Source organism: Leptonotus elevatus, chromosome 17 (assembly GCF_054856555.1).
Source record: "Leptonotus elevatus isolate MCC_2025b chromosome 17, RoL_Lele_1.0, whole genome shotgun sequence".
NCBI classification, from domain to species: domain Eukaryota; kingdom Metazoa; phylum Chordata; class Actinopteri; order Syngnathiformes; family Syngnathidae; genus Leptonotus; species Leptonotus elevatus.
The window spans coordinates 8,680,888-8,698,746 of NC_141255.1; the positions used below are offsets into that span (position 1 = coordinate 8,680,888).

The 17,859-nt window shown below is 44.3% G+C and overlaps 3 protein-coding genes across 4 annotated transcripts; all 3 read left to right on the top strand.

The window, feature by feature from the left end:
• The first annotated feature begins 1,417 nt into the window (after positions 1 to 1,417).
• LOC147159677 (ciliary neurotrophic factor-like) lies at positions 1,418 to 4,746 on the top strand. Its single transcript, XM_086059635.1, has 3 exons — positions 1,418 to 1,855; positions 2,980 to 3,291; positions 3,762 to 4,746. Exons 1-3 carry the CDS (start codon positions 1,694 to 1,696, stop codon positions 3,900 to 3,902), a joined length of 615 nt encoding a protein of 204 aa, XP_085915761.1. The 5' UTR covers positions 1,418 to 1,693; the 3' UTR covers positions 3,903 to 4,746.
• A 746-nt stretch (positions 4,747 to 5,492) lies between these two features.
• LOC147159678 (uncharacterized) lies at positions 5,493 to 12,881 on the top strand. 2 transcript variants are annotated; one of them, XM_086060327.1, is made up of 8 exons: positions 5,493 to 5,639; positions 6,692 to 6,801; positions 6,981 to 7,065; positions 7,171 to 7,366; positions 7,599 to 8,605; positions 9,446 to 10,230; positions 10,809 to 11,012; positions 11,640 to 12,881. In XM_086060327.1, exons 1-8 carry the CDS (start codon positions 5,548 to 5,550, stop codon positions 11,921 to 11,923), a joined length of 2,763 nt encoding a protein of 920 aa, XP_085916453.1. In that variant the 5' UTR covers positions 5,493 to 5,547; the 3' UTR covers positions 11,924 to 12,881. The 2 variants fall into 2 exon arrangements, with proteins under 2 accessions (XP_085916453.1, XP_085916454.1); XM_086060328.1 differs by lacking the exon at positions 5,493 to 5,639 and having other exon boundaries at positions 6,783 to 6,801; positions 6,981 to 7,087.
• Positions 12,882 to 13,639: 758 nt separating this feature from the next.
• Positions 13,640 to 17,492, top strand: mfsd8 (major facilitator superfamily domain containing 8). Its single transcript, XM_086058138.1, has 11 exons — positions 13,640 to 13,957; positions 14,032 to 14,114; positions 14,317 to 14,601; positions 14,962 to 15,075; positions 15,450 to 15,594; positions 15,685 to 15,743; positions 15,806 to 15,914; positions 15,983 to 16,117; positions 16,356 to 16,459; positions 16,542 to 16,753; positions 16,847 to 17,492. Exons 1-11 carry the CDS (start codon positions 13,902 to 13,904, stop codon positions 17,051 to 17,053), a joined length of 1,509 nt encoding a protein of 502 aa, XP_085914264.1. The 5' UTR covers positions 13,640 to 13,901; the 3' UTR covers positions 17,054 to 17,492.
• Positions 17,493 to 17,859: the final 367 nt, after the last annotated feature.

The window sequence follows — 17,859 nt, forward strand, 5'->3', positions numbered from 1 at the left end:
ATGAGTGCGTGTGGCATGGGCAGCTTCCACATCTGGAAAGGCATCGTCAATGCAGAAAGGTATATTCCGATTGGAGAACAACATATGCTCCCATCCAGGCATCATCACTTTCAGAGAAGAGCTTGCATTTCTCAACACGATAATGCCAGACCACATTGCAGCACCAATTACAACATCATGGCTGCGTAGGGAAAGGATCCGGGTATTGAAATGGCCAGCCCAAGACACTTGAACAGTTAGAGAGACGCGTGTTTGACAAGAATGGGACTGCATTCCTATTTCTAAACTTGAGAAACTTGTCTCCTCGATCCCCAGACGCTTGCAGACTGTTGTGATAAGAGGGGTGATGCCTCACAGTGGTGAAAATGGCCTTGTCAACTTTTTTTTTTAGATTTGTTGACGCTATGGAATTTAAAATCAACATAGTTTTCCTTTAAAATTATACATTTTCTCAGTTTAAACTTTGGACCTGTTCTTTATGTTCTATTCTGAATAAAATATTAAAATTTGGCACTTCCACATAATTGCATTCAGTTTTTATTCACAATTTGTATAGTGTCCCAACTTTTTGGGAATTGGGTTTGTAATAATGGTCATTGCTATTGTTGTGTTGCGATTGGCTGGCAACCAGTTCAGGGTGTACCCCGCCTACTGCCCGAAGCCAGCTGGGATAGGCTCCAGCACCCACCACGACCCTTGCGAGGACAAGCGGTTAAGAAAATGGAGGGATGGAATATATATATATATATCTTTGTTGCTTTTATCACCGTTAGGTGTGGCAGGCAACCAAAAAAAAGCAACGCACGGTGAAACTGTATCTTGTCCTTTTTCTCCCCCTGGTGGCAGGTGTGTGAGAGGTTTAAAATGGTGTCTATAGTCATATAAATGTTAAGTAATTTTAATCACTGTTTGCCCAAGTTTACATCTTAGTTAAATGGCAGGAAATACAGAAAAAATACAATACGTCATAAAAGATAAAGGTAGAAAATTTTTTATTTTTTATTTTTAAATATTTTTAAATATTTTTTTTATTTTTATTCTCGTCACTTCAACAAAACCTTAAAAAAAAAAAAACACATTAAACATTGACCCCGATCCACCCCCGCATTTTTTTTATATTAATTAAATGACAATATCAGATGGAAAATATTGATATAGCAATTACTTTAAATATGCCAAACATTTTAAAAAACAAAAAAGTTATTCTGAATACATTATTATATATTTTTTTAATAGTCCACATAGTTGTCAAATTAGTTGTAAACAAACACACGCACGCACGCACACCCACACCCACACCCACACACACACACACACACACACACACACACACACACACACACACACACACACACACACACACACACACACACACACACACACACACACACACACACACACGCACCCCCCCACACACACACAAAGAGAGGGAGGCCAAATGCATCGCGTGTTTGCCATAGTTCCCCGGGTGGGTAGTGGGTTGCTGCAGAAAAGGCTCCCCTGTCTGCCCTGTGCATTCCCCTAAAAACGCCCCCTGGCCGCCGGGGCTCGCCGGAACCAATTAGCGTCCCCCTCCGGCGAAACCGTCCAAGGCAGGTTTTCTTGCCCCCGGGACGGAGCACCGAAACGAGCACCTTTCGCCATCGGCGGTGGGTGGGTCGCGACAGCGTCGGACGTATTTGGAGTGGAGTGAATGAAGTGCGGAATGGCCGAGCAGCAACAGCAACAGCAGCACGAGCAGGAGGAGGGGATGAGGTCGCCGGACACGCCGGTGCCTGGTGGCTCGCCGACGGGGAAAGCGCTATCCCTCGCCCGGCTGCTGCAATACGAATGCTCACGCTTGCTCCAGTTATACGTGAGTCTCGCTTATATTGATATCAAGGGCATAAAATACATATCGATCGTACCGTACCGTCGGTGACGTTGCTGTTTTGGTACGGTTCATAACGGTACGTTTCTTTTTCGAATTGACTTCTGTGGGTTGCAGGCTGCAGCGTGCAACTGCAATGCATCACAAGTGGTAATGTAAATAATGTTGATAACGCCCACCTAGATAAATGTTTTATTTTGTAGGCCTCGGTTTTCGTTGCCTTGGCACCGAGAATTGACTTGTGGGTTCGTCAAATAGTTACATAAAAAAAGATTAATTTTTTTTAAGATTTTTTTTTTTGCACTGATATTTTTATATTTAAAATATTGGTTTAGGAGAAGCCTTGCTTGAATAGGGGTTTTAATTAAATATTTGTTTAAATGATCATTTTGATTTTATTTCACGTTATTTTATATTCTTGCATTCTTTTTAGCTATTTTTTTGGTGAAAATTAGATTGGGGTGCATGAAATATTCATCCAAATATTTGCACATTTGATCTTTTTCTTTAGTTTTGTTTTTAGTTCATATACTAGTTAATTATTTTGCCGTGATTTTATAAAAGCATACAGTGTGTAAATGCCTCATATAGTGTTACTTAAAAAAAAAAAATTTGTTTATGTAATTTTTGCAACTTATACAACAGCTTGGACAAAAAAATGTAATAAGTTAAATTTATGTAATTTTAAATTCAGATTTAATATTCACTGTAAAACAAAATTGATTTAAAAAAAAAAACACTTTGCTTTTCTCTCATCATTTTGTCTTTGGCAGTTGTCGTCTGGAGGCGTTGTCCTGGAGATTTTGTCCGATTGCATCCAAACAGGATGTGCATGCAGTATACTAGATGGACGGGTGACGCTAAATTGCGAGTTGTTTGACTTGTCATTGCGTGTTGGCCAAACACTACTTTGAAAATGCCCTCATGGGCCCTCTGTGCCCTGTGCACACCAGGATGCGGACAGTAATCAGACTAAAAGCAAGCCGCCACGTCATTTCCCCCCCTCCAGTCTCCAGCCTCCCTAATGGATTGTGTATTTTTGTGCCTAAGCTTCTTTGACACGATCCATCTAATAATCAATACGACTGTGAAATCACAACCGCTTCCAGACGGCGCATGAGGCCTTCTTGTCGGAGCAGCCCACCGAGGGCCACCGCATGGTTTCCCTGAGCCCAAGCCTCGAGGAGGCCGACCCAGAGGAGGCTGTGCGGCGGTTGCACGCCGCCCTGCGCCAGTGCCTGGGCCTGCTGCACTGCGCCATCACCCGGGCCGAGGAGGAGTGGGGCGAGCTGGAGGGCGACTACGAGACACAGCGCGACACCGTCCGAATCCGGCTGGAGCATTTTCTTCACACCACCAAACATCTGTTGCAGACGGACGACGCCACACTTGAAGTCACCCCGGATATCCGGTGTGATGAGGTACAGCCTTTACACATGCATTTTACAGGTATACACTCGTCCGTCCCACAACGGTATCGTCTGATCACTTACAACATTCTGACAACTATAGTAATGCATTGTTTTGGTTGACAGTGCCACAGCAGTATGAATATAACATTTTCCTACTTCTTAAAATCTTATTTAATCTAGTTGTCCATCCCACAACGTTGTAGTCTGACCACACAAAATATAATAACAGTGATATTCGTTCACTTTTGGCAATGTCAAGTTACAAATTCAACACTCAATTGAGTTTACTATCACACAACGTTAGAGACCTAATACAGTAGCTGTTCATCCCCCAGCATTGTGACCGCCCACATTGTTATGATCATGGTCATAATGCACCTTTTGACTGGCAGAATATAAAAGTGTACTATTTTTAATCATATTACAAAGCAACCACGTCCGAAATGTTACAGTGACGCTCTTGGCTGTCTTGTGGCTAGGAAACCGATGGCGGCGGGGGCGCTTTCCAGCTCAAAATGTGGACGCATCGCGTACTGCTGGAGTTGGTCCACTGGGCCGACCATGCCGCGCAGGCGCTGCACGTCCTCCACACGCATCGGGAAGGAAGGCAGGATGTCTGAAGCGGCAAATGAACTCACTCCACACTAACCACCGGCATCCCCTCGTTCCTACGCGAGGATTTGGACAGTGGTGGTTCCATTATACCACGCCACTCCACAGCTTGTTTTACTTCCAACCCAGCATAATAATGTTGTACATTGACTGACACTGTCACAACTATAATACTGTTTTGATTGCCTTTTTTTTTTTTTTTTACAATGGCATAAATGTCATAATCTGTTTATTTTCCGTTGCATTTAATACATGTGACTTTATGGCATCTATAATAATACACCATTTTGTGTGAGGCTGACAAAACTCAGTTTATTTTCAGTCATATTTAATACATAGTTCTGTCTCAGTGTCATCATTGGAGCTGGTGTATAAAAGACAAATTCAACAGTCACTGTCCAAATCCCGTGGAACAACACGCTGCTTCACTAACTAAGCTCCTTTAATAAGGTCCGGCTTTGCCCAGGCGGTATTTCCTCTGCGAGTGCTAAAATGACCTCCAGTTGGCCACCGTTCGCTGTGAGGCTCGTGTGCAGTGACCCACTTTCCAAGCATTCTGTGTGTAATTTATTCTATTTATTAGAACATATTTAAGACTAATAAACTAACTGCTAGAAGTAGCCAAAAATACCTGACTGACTTACAAACTGTGACTGTTTTTTTTTCCTTCTCTCAATTATTCTAAAAAGGATAGAGTTTATTGTTTGTATAGTTTGCACCTGATGTTCTACTTGAATGTGCTGCTACACTGTTGGAGCCATCCAAGGTTTCCCAACCTCATGGGTCGGGGACCCAAAATGGGCGTGGATCAATTTTTATTGGGTCATGAGAAATAAATCACATATAAAAATCTTAAAATGGTGTTCTTGATGTTTTGAAAAGTCATCTTGTTGCAAAAATACATTAACATTTTTTTTTCAAGCAGAATAAATGAGACTAAGGGAAAAAAGTATTAGGGGAAAAGTCCTTTTTTCAAGGAAAATTTTCTTCATGTTAGAAGTACCAGTATTAAGTTGTATTTTTATGAGGAGAAAAAGATGTGATATTATATATTTTTTTAATATGAGTAATATTATTTTTTTAAGGCATGTTATGGAAATGAGACATCACCAAGAACCTATACGTTTAAGGGAGGGGACTGGGTTCAAAGGGATGATCGCCTAGAAAAGTATGAAGAAGAGTAGTTTGCATTTTTCTTGATCTGTTAACAGGTTTGTGTGGTGTGGAGACAACCATCATTTGCCTTTGTATCCTGGTTTTGTCATTAATTAATTAACCAAATCACCACAATGTTAACGTCTATTAGTAATAATAAAAAATAGTTATTTCACACTCATTTGTTTAATATAAAATAAATGACACCAAAAGGTACATAATGTTTCAAGAATAGCTTTATATATGCACACATTTATAAATATATGTTTTGAAAATAAAAGAGATTTTTTTAAACATATATTGTATTTTATATTTTCAGACATGTACAAGTAGTCGAAAATTATTACTTTGCGTTGCTAAAGTGCCTCATTTGAACAGCACTAGCACCCCCAAAACGAAAGGATGTTGTGCGCATGCGCATTGAGCCGGGGCCCCCCCACTAGTAGGGAGGAGGGAGCGCGACAGCCGACTGGAGGGAAGCATTGGCTGGCAGTCCTAATGGCGGAGAATGTGCGCTCGCCTTTCGACTACCGGGAGCCACCGACTCTCGACAGCGACGGGGATGGCAGCAAACCGCCACCGCCGCGGGGGTAAGTGACCGCGGTCGGGCCTGCTTTTGTTACATTCCCCGTCATATTTACGGGGCTTTGTTAGCTAGGCTCTCTCGACTCGAGGCAGGCGCGCGTTACCCCCCCCCCCCCCCTTACTTCTCATGTGAGATTTTTGTGAGAAACGCGCATTTAAGGTGTTTTTTGGTTCGTTTGCGAGTCGCGGAGGTGTCGTGCCACTCGTAGCAGTTGCTCGCTGCATCTTTTCGGTCACGGTGTCGCACCTTGGCCCGGTTAGTCGTGATGTTTTGACGCTACGATTAAGCTAACTGGCTAGCCGCGGCGTTAGCATTGAGAGCCCAATGGGAAACATCAGCTGGACTCTGGATGGTTTCGAGCTGATCTCAGATATGACCCCCCCCCCCCCCCCCCTCCCCACACACACACACACACACCTCATCACCACCACCATCATCATCATCATCACCACCACCGTCCTTCATCATCATGAATGAACAAGTCGATCTTAAACCATTTTAAACCCTCCTTAGGGGTCAGATAGAACGTATTTAATATTTAACCTCTATGTCAAGCTGTCGGTCAAATTGACCTGCATCTATTCGTATGTTTAACAGAAACAAGTCACATTTTTGTTATGGTTAAAACAATCATGCAACCATAAAATGTTATGTTTTTCAGAAAACAACCCCCCCCCCCCCCCCGCCTTTTCCTTGAATTTTTTTTTTTACAAGAAGAAAGTTAGCTTTTGTCCAAAGGAACCAAATGGTCATATTTAACCAACATATTTTTTCAAGGGAGTCCTTGCCAAGAGGCAGTAAGAAAATAGAACAACCAAATACAACTAAATGGTTACATATTTAACACAACATTTTAAAAACACATTATGAGAAACAAGTGCAATTGTGGAAATTTTAGGTAGTAATGGACTTCAAAGAAGCGTGATAAACAGTATCGATCAAAGACATTTTACGGCAGCATTCAAAGTCATGTATTTTCAAGGAAAAAAAGATGTGATGGAATGAGAAAAAAAAAGTATATTATTGGAGAAATCATGGCTGTTTTTGTTTTTGCAGCCGCGTTTGCGGGAGGAAGCGGAAGGGCACACCGGTGAAGGTGTGCGACCGAGTGTATGTGACTGAAGATGAGGAGGAGGAGAGCATGTCTGAGCACAGTTACAGCCCTGGTCAGTATATATACACCCACACACATTTGCACTCACTCACTCTTCAGTCCTTCCAGGATGTCACGATCAAACGTCGCAGTTTGCCCAACAAATTATGTTTAAATTTGCCGCAAAAATCCTGGCGGGACTGTCTGTTACTTTGTGTGAATAGTGCTGAAGGTGAGATTTTGCCCATTCAGGTGATGGCCAATATCCAGAGGGCGCAGAGGATGGCCTCCCTCCCCCGGGGAGTCCCTACTACTTAACAGACCCTGCTCAGCTCTGGTAAGGAGGACCCGTTACCATGGTAACTACGCAGACTCCGCCTCCCTCATTGCCGAGGTCTCCCAAATACTCACAGTCCCGTTTTTTATTTGTGTGTTTCAACAGCGTGCCCGAGCTGGGCGAGGAAGGCGCGGGCGGCGTCCGGGGTCCCGTGCTCTTCCACCCGCCGCCCAATTGCCGCATTCGCGAGGTGCACTGTGGGACTCAGGTGCGGCTGGTCGTCATAGCGATCCGAGATATCGCTAAAGGGGAAGAGATCACGGTGGACTACAGCCTGACGGACTGGGGCGAAAATGCGATGGTGAGAAATTATTTCCTAACTCGTGGCAGGGTTCTTGAGTGGCTATTTCTGACGTGACGTAAAAATGATGACAAAAACTTTTGGTTGGGGGTCATCGCACCTAATAGATTTTATGTATACAATACAACAGATTTTCGCTCCAAGTGGCAGAGTTTTGTTTTTGTGGGAGTTGGCGGTATATCAGTTTTAATCACGCTAATGTTTTGGCACTTGTTGTGTGTGTACCCACCAGGACGAAGAGACCGGCCCCCACCCACTGTCCCTCTCTGTTTCGGATTACCTCACCCCCTCCTGGTCCCTGTCGCCCTCATCCTCACCGCTCACCCACTCCGAGCCCAGTGACTCGGACCGTGAGGAGGACGAAGAGGAGGAAGAGGATGACGATGAAGATGAGGAGGAGGAAGAGGAGGAGGAAATGGAGGAGATACGGGGCCGGATGCTTCGCCGCCGCAAGAAGCGCAAAATTCCAGCTGTGTCAGTCAGCGCCAAGAAAAAGGCTGCGCCCACCTCTTCCCGGGGGCCAGGGCGCCCGTGCTCGTCCTTTTCGGCGTCTCCCGCCTTATCAAACCCGCAACCAGTCGGTGCCCCACCGACCACCAACATCAACAATAACATTAACATAAACATTGGCAGCTCGAGCGGCGCCCCGGTGAGCCGGCGCCAGCACTGTCTGTACTGTGGACGCCACTATCGGTCTTTGGCGCGCCACCTGGAGAAGCATCACGCCAATCAGCCCGAGATACGCTCGGCTATGGAGCAGGCACATCTCCGCACGCACTCCAACGGCAACCCCTCGCCTGCCTCCGCAACTCACAGTCATTCCTTCGCGGTCCCGCAGCCTTCTGCCTCCAGTCCTGCAGCGCCGCCATCCCTCTTCGCCAGGGAGCGTGACTCGCCGAGCACCCGCTCGGGCGCCGTGTCTTTCTCACTGTCGCTGTCGCCGCCCGCTCAAAAGAAGGCGGCGCCCGTCTCGTTGCCACCAACCACCAGGCGCACTGCCCCTCCGGCGGCGCCCCGGGTTAAGAGCCCCACACCTCCTTCCCCGTCTCCTCCCAAGAGAGGTCGCAGAATGAAGAGGGAGAAGCTTGAAGAACAGCAAAAGGTGGAGGTAGAGCGGCTTCAAGAAGAACTGGCACCACCTCCAACGCCGGAGCCGGACATCGATCCAGAAGAAGATCTTGATCTGAGTGCAGATGGAGACGGTGAAGCGCCAGAGGAAAAGAACGGAGAGACCACCAGGTTGGGTCCTGAATCATTTGAGACTTCTTTAAGTGTGTTTTAGTGCAAGAAAAAACAAGCCCGGATGCAAATAGCCCCCCCAAAAAAACAAGTAGCTGAAGCCCATCCTGATGATGTTAATAACTTGCCTGTACTGTAATAATAGTTTAGCTGTAAAAAATAATATACAACAAATTATGGCCCCCTAAAACATTTAATATAATGTCACACTCATCTTAATAACATGCCCTTATAACAAATACATGCCAAATTTTCTATGCATTTGCACTTGCAATTTTTCTATGATCATATGCTGTGAGTTTAAAAAGTGTTTTAATACATTTCAGTGTTTAAAGCATGGGGGAAGGGGACTGCAATACAAATACTTATTTTTTTTTTTTTACATACCGATCATTTTATTCCTCCCACATGCTTTGAACACATTAAAACTTATACACACTTAACCTTATTAAAAGACAGATTTTGAAGTATTCCTGAGCGCCGGTTCACTCCTCTTGCTTGTGCAGTTCTCCAATGATGCAAAGTGCGCTTGGTTAAATATTTTTGTTTTCCCTAAAACGGACACATTGAAAGAATTAAGAAAATTACAGATTGCATAATTAAACAGCAACATGTTCAATTAAACAATATAATCTATTGAAAGTTCTTAGCTTAATGCTAACCTCAAATACAAAATGCCATAGATGGGCTAGTTGAAATTAGCATGATCATTTTAAACCTTCAAACGACTGCCTGAAAGCATAACAATCTGCGATAAAGCTGCGTGTAAACAATGAGCCGTATTGTAGCGGGCGGGAACAGGTCATTCAGCATTCATTCCAACAAGTGTCCTTCTTCCAGGTCACGGCGGCACCACATGTCTCCGCTGCTGTCCTCGCTGTCCTCGCTGGTGGCGTACCTGCGGCAGCAGCAGCACGTCTCCTTCCTGTCGCTGGGCCGCTCTCGCTCGGCCGAGGCCTGGCGCCAGCTTTGCCACGCCAGCCTCTCGCTGCTCATCCTCTACAACCGCCACCGCGAGTGCGAGGTGGCCAAGCTCACCATCCAGGACTACCACAAGCGCGCCGCCCAGCAGGACATCTCCTGCGGCGGCACCGAAGCCCTCCTGTCGCCCTTTGAGCGCAGGGTCCTCTGCCACCTCCCGAGGGCCGGCGTTATGGGAAAGCGCGGCCGCGTCCAACCCCTCATTCTGCCGCCCAACTGCGAGTCGTGTCTCGACCTGCTCCTTCAAACAAGCGCCGACGTGGGCGTGGACCCGGAGAGCCCCTACGTCTTCTCCCGCCCCTATCATTCCCCCGCCACACCGCTCCGCGGCACAGACCTGCTGAGGAACCTAGCACGAGCGAGCGGCGTCAAGAACCCCGGAGCAATCACGGGGACTCGGGTGCGCCGGCAGGTGGCTATTCTCACACAGCTCCTGCTCCTGGAAGAGGGCCAGACTCAAGGCAGTGCCACCAAGCGCTTGGAGGACTTCCTGGAGACTGAGTACCATGTGTCGCAGAACTGCTCCTCCATCTCGCGGGACGCCACCCTGATGGGGCGTGTGGGCCGCGTGGTTCTGTACGGCGAGAAGGAAGGTGTGTTGTTCCGTGGGATGAGCCTGCAGCACATTTGTCTGGAGTTGGACGGTAAGATTCAAATTGCAATCAGGCCACTGGACTCTTCTTGAATGTTGAAGATGTTTCACCGACAATCCCAAAAAGCTCCTTCCGTTCAAAATTTTGGTTGTGGAGTCTGTGGTTCGCATGGCGGTTGTTGGCCTACATTTAAAACCTCAATTTAAATATTTGGTCCATGAAACTGTTCATTTATTCCCCACATTATATTCTCTTCTTTGGCTGCACTTCTTCCAGTACACAAATGTTGATGTTTTATCCAGTCAGATTTAGACCTTGATGTTAGTCGAATCTGCTCAAGGCCTTCACAATCAGTAGTGCTGGCATATGAAACGTAAATTATATTAACTCTCTCTGAAGCAGATGGATTTCAAATTCATCTTCACAGGTCCAGCGCGCTCACCCTAGTGGCATTGGGGGGTTTGCGTCCTCTGATTGGTTGGTCAGAGCTAGCCAATCACATCAACTCTATACACCTAAACCATTAGAAATGAAGAAGGCTTTTGGATTGAAGGATAAAGAATTTCCTTAGTTGATTTTGAGAATCTACACACACGTCTTGACTAAGAGTCCTCTTTCGTGTCCCGCAGTGATGTCTGGCAACTCTGTCGACTCCTTCTCGGAAGCCTCGGAGGCAGAGGACGTGAAAGAGGAGGTGCCAGAAAAGGTGGAGGTGGTCGTGAAGAGGAAAGGACCGGGCAGGCCCCCGAAGAAGAAGAGGGCGCCCACTCCTTCAGCAGTGAGCCCGTTGGTCGCCAGCGCCCCCAAGAGAAGGTCACTTCCGCCCAAATCAGGTAACTCCAAATTTGCCAGTGTGTCACATGAGCTCCATTTCTGCTTCTACGGTTATCGTTTGTCATACAGTTCCTCACAAAAGTATTGCAACTGATTCTTTTGTTTTTGTTGTTTTTGCTGAAAACATTTTACATGACTTTTCTTCTAAATATTTGTCCCCTTTAATTATATTTTTTCCCACATTTAAAATCTTTGGCTTTTTTCTTTTAGGATTACTCAATGGGTGTCAATTCATTTCTTAATAACATTTTTGTAAATATTTGTCCGAATAATTTTCTTCTTATTATTATTATTATTACCCTATACGTCAGTGAATTTTTACATGGATAAAAAAAAAAGACAATTTTATTTACTTTTTATATTTCTCTGTGCAACTGTTTTACCTTTCTATTCAGTCAGATAAAAAAACAAATGTGTACAATTTTGTACAAGAAATATTTGTCATTAAAAAAAAGTTTGTACATTTTAAAATCAACCTAAAAAAAATTGTCAAATTATTTTTCCTTGGGCATTTTGAAAGTATTTATCCAATTCAATTTTATATAATAAAAAAAAAAGAACATTAAAAATTACTTTCACTTTTTGTATTGATCCCCACGTCCACACAATGCATTTACCTCCCACAGGGAAGCGCGGCGTGCTTAAGCGTCCCTGGTCAGAGGCGGAGCGTGTCGCTGTGGAGACGCACCTCAAGCGCAATCTGGCCGATCTGCGCGTACCCGCCAAGGCCGACTGCGAACGCTGTCTGGAACTCTGCCCGCTGCTCGTCAGCAACCAGCGCGACTGGCGCGCCATCAAGTTCTACGTGCACAACCGCATCCAGCTGCTAAAGAAGCAGGGCCGGCGGGAAAGCGCTGCTATGGCCGCCGCTGCTGCCGCTGCCGCCGCCGCCACCGCCGCAGTCTGTTGAACCGGGATAAAGGCGGCGGGGTAAGGTAGGAGCTACCAGCAAACCCTCTTTTGTACAAAAGAAATGCCCGTGGGCATAATCATTATACATGGAGAATGGAAGGACTTGATTTGGGGGTGGGTTGGGGGATTGTTTATCGTCACACGTTTCCTCTTTTACCATCAGCGGGACACTTTCACATACATTAAAAAATAAAAAAAGCCAAAGAATAAAAGTGGCGTTTGACTTTGGGGTGTGGCGGGCAGCCCAGGAATTGTACGATGTAGACGAACTGCACATGTAGTAGCATCACATGGGAGCCATTCTGATGACCAAACATGAATGTGTAAAGCTCGTTGTTCTGGTCTTTGGAAGCAGTGGTTCTCAAACAGGGTTCCCCCCATGGACGTAGGTTGAAGGGCCGAAAAGTACATGCCTACGTATGTGGACCACTGACAAACATAATTATTATTATTTTTTTATTTTTTTTTATTCAGAATAAAAGGCCGCTGCAGATCAATCCAGTTATCTGTTAAAGATTGGAACATTTCCTGCAGCATGTTTGTTGGGAATCACTGCTTTCAAGGCCTACACATGGACTGCGTGTCTTCTCAACTGATATCATTTTGTTAATAGTGTGTGTTCATGTGTTATTATTATTGTTGTTAGTATTATTATTATTATAAAAAGTCTTTAACTATGACACAAGTGTGACATGGTGGTGACGGCATACCTCTACAGAGGCTACTGATATTCATCTAACAAATATTGTAATTATTCTACAGTCGTGATCTGAAAGTTTTTGTCTTTTGTGTACATACTTTACTGTACATATGATCTGTATTAAAGTCAATGATTGTGTTTTTTTAACTGGATTTTGATGTGAGTTTGGGTACAGTTTCACAATATTACAAGGAGGAAGGTCTGAATTGTTGTGCTTAATATTCACCTTGATTAAAGGAATCGCCTTTGTTGTGTTTTTCCTGGTTTTTTATTTTTATTCATTTCTCAATGCGTAACTAGATAAAATGTGTTTATATTATTATGTATTTATTTTATATATATATATATATATATATAAATAAACATTTAGATAATTTGCCAGTGCGACATTGTCAGTAAGGTAAAGGTTGGATGAGACATCATCATTTGATTAAATTTAGTCATTACATTTATTATTCACTTTTTAAACTCAAATGAACCCCCCAAAAATAATACTTTTTAAACACTTATTTAATCTTAGTAACATCAAGAATGGGTTCGAGCTTTTTTCATTTCTGTCATGCCACCCTTGTTCCATTCTTCCTTGCTTCATTCCCTTCCATTTTAATTTTCCATTTTAATTTTTGTTACTTTCATCCACCCTTCTTGCCTTCCATTCATTTGACCTTCTTTTCCTTCCTCATTGAATTAATTTAAAACGCATATAATATTCTTTATTCTGGTAAGCGAAGTTAAGTATAACGGACCGTAACAGTATTGATTACCCGCATCAAAGTGGACTGAAACTCCAGAAAAGGACCGGATGCACTTTCAAAATAATGTCATTCAGTCGTCCGAACGTCGAACAATGTCGATAAAATTGTAGTCGTTTAATGTATTTTCTAGCTGATAGTGTGCTTTTTCTTGTACGTTCTAATCAAAAGCGTAACCCCCCTCAAGACGCGCTTGCATCTAATAATTGTGCTTCTTATTTTGAAGTCTCGCCGGACATGTCCGTTTTAGCAGATTCGTTTACAGGAATTGTCAAGAGTTGCTTCGGGTGCTAGAGTCCAGCTTTGCGGGCGTTTTGTCACGCACTGAATGCAAAGACGTGGCTATTTGACTCGATTTAACACTATGTGTGGGATTTGTCAATGGCACAAAGTAATTGACGGGTTGAATGTTCGCTGCAGTGGCCAACTAACCAGCTTGCAAGCTAGCTAGTTGGCTTCCCGTAGCTTTGCGGTTGTGCGAGAGCTAGCTAGTATTTTAGTTATTAGTGTAATTTAAAGCTAGGATGTCTCAGTTTGTGGATTCGGACAACGCCCCTTTACTCCCGGACGAACCAAGAAGGTGAATGTTATTTTAGGATGTTATGTAGTATTTATTTTGTGTTCGAATTTAACTTTATTGAAACTTGTGGGCAGTGATGACGTTCATGATGACGATTACCAGAGCCGATGGAGGTCGATCAGAGTCATGTACTTCACTATGTTTCTCAGCAGTGTGGGTAAGAAAAAACTTTTCATTTCATTTTTGATTATATTTTGTAAAGAAGGCATGACCTAAAAAGTAAGCAATAACAATGCATCAAACTGGGGTGTTGCTGCCCCCTTGTGGTAGAATATTGAAAATATATATTACAGTAATTCAATATATGCATGTATTTACTTTTATTTGTGTCAATTGGTGCCCTTTGTAAATCATTATAGGTTTCACCATCGTAATTACATCGCTGTGGCCATACTTACAAAAGTCTGACGACAGCGCCAATGCTACCTTCCTGGGTTGGGTTGTGGCGGCCTACAGTCTCGGCCAGATGGTGGCATCGCCTCTGTTTGGCCTGTGGTCCAATCACCGGCCACGCAGAGAGCCGCTGGTGTGCTCCATTGTCATCAACCTGTCTGCCAATATCTACTACGCCTACGCTTCCTTGCCGACGACGGGGGACAAGTACCACATACTCATTTCGCGAGCCTTTGTGGGCTTCGGAGCAGGTTGTAATCACGAAATGTTGATGTCGTATGTACAGTGAACAAATGGAAGCAGGTGAAAAGCTGTGACGTGGAGGAGACCCCCCCCCCCCCCACACACACACACAAATCATATATTGACATAGTTTTACCCTTCATTCATGCTACAAACACATCGAAACGTATTAAAACTCACTTTTTCAATACGTTATAAACATATTTGAACACTCCCAGAAATTATATTGCCAACTCTCCTGTATACAATCCAGTCCTGCGCTGATAAGTGCTGTGTGCCCCCTAGATGGCAGTCAAGCCTAATGTAATAAGCAGGAGAACACTCTACTCTTGTCAGTAGACCTTTTAACACCAAGTCTGTCCTGGCAGGTAATGTTGCAGTGGTGAGATCATACGTTGCTGGAGCCACGTCGCTGAAGGAGAGGACGAACGCCATGGCCAACATGAGCGCGTGCCAAGCCTTAGGGTTCATACTCGGACCAGGTTATTATGGACTTCTACTGAATCCAGAAGAGACTCCTAGGGGTTTGGTCATCCTCTTGAAAGCAATCTACGGAGCCACATTATATTGGTTCCTGTTAATAACCATAGACTTGTCTCAGCGACTTCATTCACTGATTGATGTCCAAGTCCTGGATCCGTAAAGATTTTTCCTTGAATGTAAATGTCAGAGACTCCATTATTATTAGCGTATGGTCTTCCAAGTTTACATCTAAGGACAAAGGTATTTGGCATTTTGGTTCTCCTGGTATTGCTTTATGGGACCTGGACATCAACCAGTGTTAGACTTCTTCGGGACCAAATATCTGGAATTATTATTATTTTTTTTTGTAATAATACTTGTGGATGTTTGTCAGCTCTCCAGGCCTGCTTGTCGTTCCTCGGGGAACTGGGTTACACGGTGGAGTTCATCGATCTGAAGCTCAACATGTACACCGCTCCGGCTTTACTAGCCGCCGTCTTCGGCATCATCAACATCTTGTTGGTGGTCTTGGTGCTCAGGTCTTTTGAAAGAAACGATGATTTAACAATGAAGGGGCGGCATGGATTCTGCGGCTAATGATTGTTATTTATATTATGATCATTTCACAGGGAGCACCGCGTCGATGACGACGGGCGACGCATTCAAGCCATCAACTACATCTCGGAAGGTAAGACGGTGGCGGGTATGTTGTCTCCCGGTGGAGCGCTCATCTGGTGTGTCTCTTTACAGATGAGGTGGACATCATCGAGGACCCGACGGAAACCATCGACCACATGGCGGTCTTCACCTCCAACGTCCTCTTCTTCATTGTCATGTTCATTTTCGCCGTCTTCGAGACGTATGTGGTGAACTTTGAAAGTTTGCAGCTGAGCCTTGACTTGTAATCTTGACTCCTTTCTGGGGCAGGATTGCCACGCCTTTGTCCATGGACATGTTTGCGTGGACGAGGAGACAGGCTGTTTTGTACAACGGCATCATCATCTGCGGCATCGGCTTTGAATCCATCCTGGTGTTTCTGGTGGTGAAAGTGGCTGCTCAAAGGTAACCCAGATAACAGTAATCATTCGTTTTTCACGGGGGGTTGCGTTCCAGACCACCAACTATGGCAGCGTGTGAGTCTGTGTGGAAAAATAATCACCGCCAAATCCCACGATTACGGCGAATAATTGAATAATTGAACCGACCAAAAATGAACCGTGTTATAGCGAAGGGACTACTGTATATCCTAAAAAATAGTTCAAACTTTTGAGCACAGCTTATTTCCAACTTTTGTTTTCAGGGTTGGGGATCGTCCGGTGCTACTCGCAGGTTTGGCTATCATATTCTGCGGCTTCTTCGTTCTGCTACCATGGGGTAGCCACTACCCCAAAATCCAGTGGGCAGGTATTTAAAATAAATAAAGTTAAGTGGGGAAAACTGCCAAGTATTCAAGTTTAAATGCAACCTTATTTCCCCCCTTTCCTAGACCTTAAAAACAACTCATTGATCAGTCAGATATCCTCCAACAGCTCTTTTGAGCCCACGGGCTGCCCATATGAGCAGACCTGGTGTCAGTACACCCCCGCCATCCACCTGGCTCAATACATCTCCTCGGATTTCCTCATCGGAGTGGGCTATCCGGCTTGCAACGTCATGTCTTACACCCTCTATTCCAAAATCCTTGGACCCAAACCTCAGGCAAGGAAGGAGCTAACCTTGCAACCACGCCTGAATGGACCGAGATGAGGTTCTTGGCGTAAATATAAGAGCATGACTTCTTTCTATTTCCAGGGCATGTACATGGGCTGGCTGACAGCGTCTGGGAGCGGCGCGAGGACTCTGGGCCCCGTGTTCGTTTCCCAGGTGTACACTCTCCTCGGCCCTCGGTGGGCCTTCACTATCATCTGCGTCATGGTGGCGGCGGCCGTCGTCCTCCTCAGCTGTGTCTACCACAGACTCATCGCCTTTTCTGTGCGTCACGGAAGGACGATAGAATGAGCAGGCGCATTCCACACTGGACCAACCAAAGGACCAAAAAATGAGTTTGAAAGGGAGCGTGCGTGAACTAGGCATCTAGATTGGCCACCCGTTTAAAATCGAGTTACTACATATTTGTTACTGATACACTACTACATGTTTTATCCAATTGCATTTTTAATGAAATAATGTGTGAACTGAATGATAATGCATGTTTTAATGTCACAGGCGCATTCACTGGTTAAAAAAATGTGACTTAATAATGTGAAAATATAGCCTATAAAACTTTTTTTTAAACCGAGAATGATGGATTATTAAGCAACTCATATTTTCCGCGTATTTTTAATACAATACGTTATTTTCAGGAAGCTATGAATATGTTTTAAAAGGTATATGGACCTGAATAATAAGAGATTTATATTTTATTTCAATAAACACAAAATGAAAACAAAGATTTTTATTTATTTATCTGTGTGCAGTGTTTTCTTAGGATTAGCTGCTCACATAGATTTTACTTTTAAACAAAATCGACAATACATTATTGGCTATTTGCTTATTCCGCTCAGGTGAAATCCGCTCCTCACACTGCCTACAAAATCACACGTGACTCCCACTCGGTACATACGCACGAATGAAATCAAGTTTTTAAGATGCAAAAAAAACCACAACAATATTAGATTTTCATTGTTTATTTTTCTGAGTGATACATAAAATGACAGCGGTAGCAAAATGGCTACGATCATCAACTGCCTGCATGGGGAACATCATCGGACGTCCGGACACACGACTACGGTGTCCTTGAGCAAGGAACCATTGCGGCTCCCCGG

Excerpts from the sequence above, each read along its gene's own strand:
- LOC147159677 (XM_086059635.1), top strand. The coding sequence starts at position 1,694 with ATGAAGTGCGGAATGGCCGAGCAGCAACAGCAACAGCAGCACGAGCAG. Across the intron at positions 1,856-2,979 it reads CACGCTTGCTCCAGTTATAC|ACGGCGCATGAGGCCTTCTT; the intron begins GTGAGTCTCGCT and ends AACCGCTTCCAG. Across the intron at positions 3,292-3,761 it reads CGGATATCCGGTGTGATGAG|GAAACCGATGGCGGCGGGGG; the intron begins GTACAGCCTTTA and ends TCTTGTGGCTAG.
- LOC147159678 (XM_086060327.1), top strand. The coding sequence starts at position 5,548 with ATGGCGGAGAATGTGCGCTCGCCTTTCGACTACCGGGAGCCACCGACT. Across the intron at positions 5,640-6,691 it reads AAACCGCCACCGCCGCGGGG|CCGCGTTTGCGGGAGGAAGC; the intron begins GTAAGTGACCGC and ends TTGTTTTTGCAG. Across the intron at positions 7,066-7,170 it reads ACAGACCCTGCTCAGCTCTG|CGTGCCCGAGCTGGGCGAGG; the intron begins GTAAGGAGGACC and ends GTGTTTCAACAG.
- mfsd8 (XM_086058138.1), top strand. The coding sequence starts at position 13,902 with ATGTCTCAGTTTGTGGATTCGGACAACGCCCCTTTACTCCCGGACGAA. Across the intron at positions 13,958-14,031 it reads CTCCCGGACGAACCAAGAAG|TGATGACGTTCATGATGACG; the intron begins GTGAATGTTATT and ends ACTTGTGGGCAG. Across the intron at positions 14,602-14,961 it reads CTTTGTGGGCTTCGGAGCAG|GTAATGTTGCAGTGGTGAGA; the intron begins GTTGTAATCACG and ends CTGTCCTGGCAG.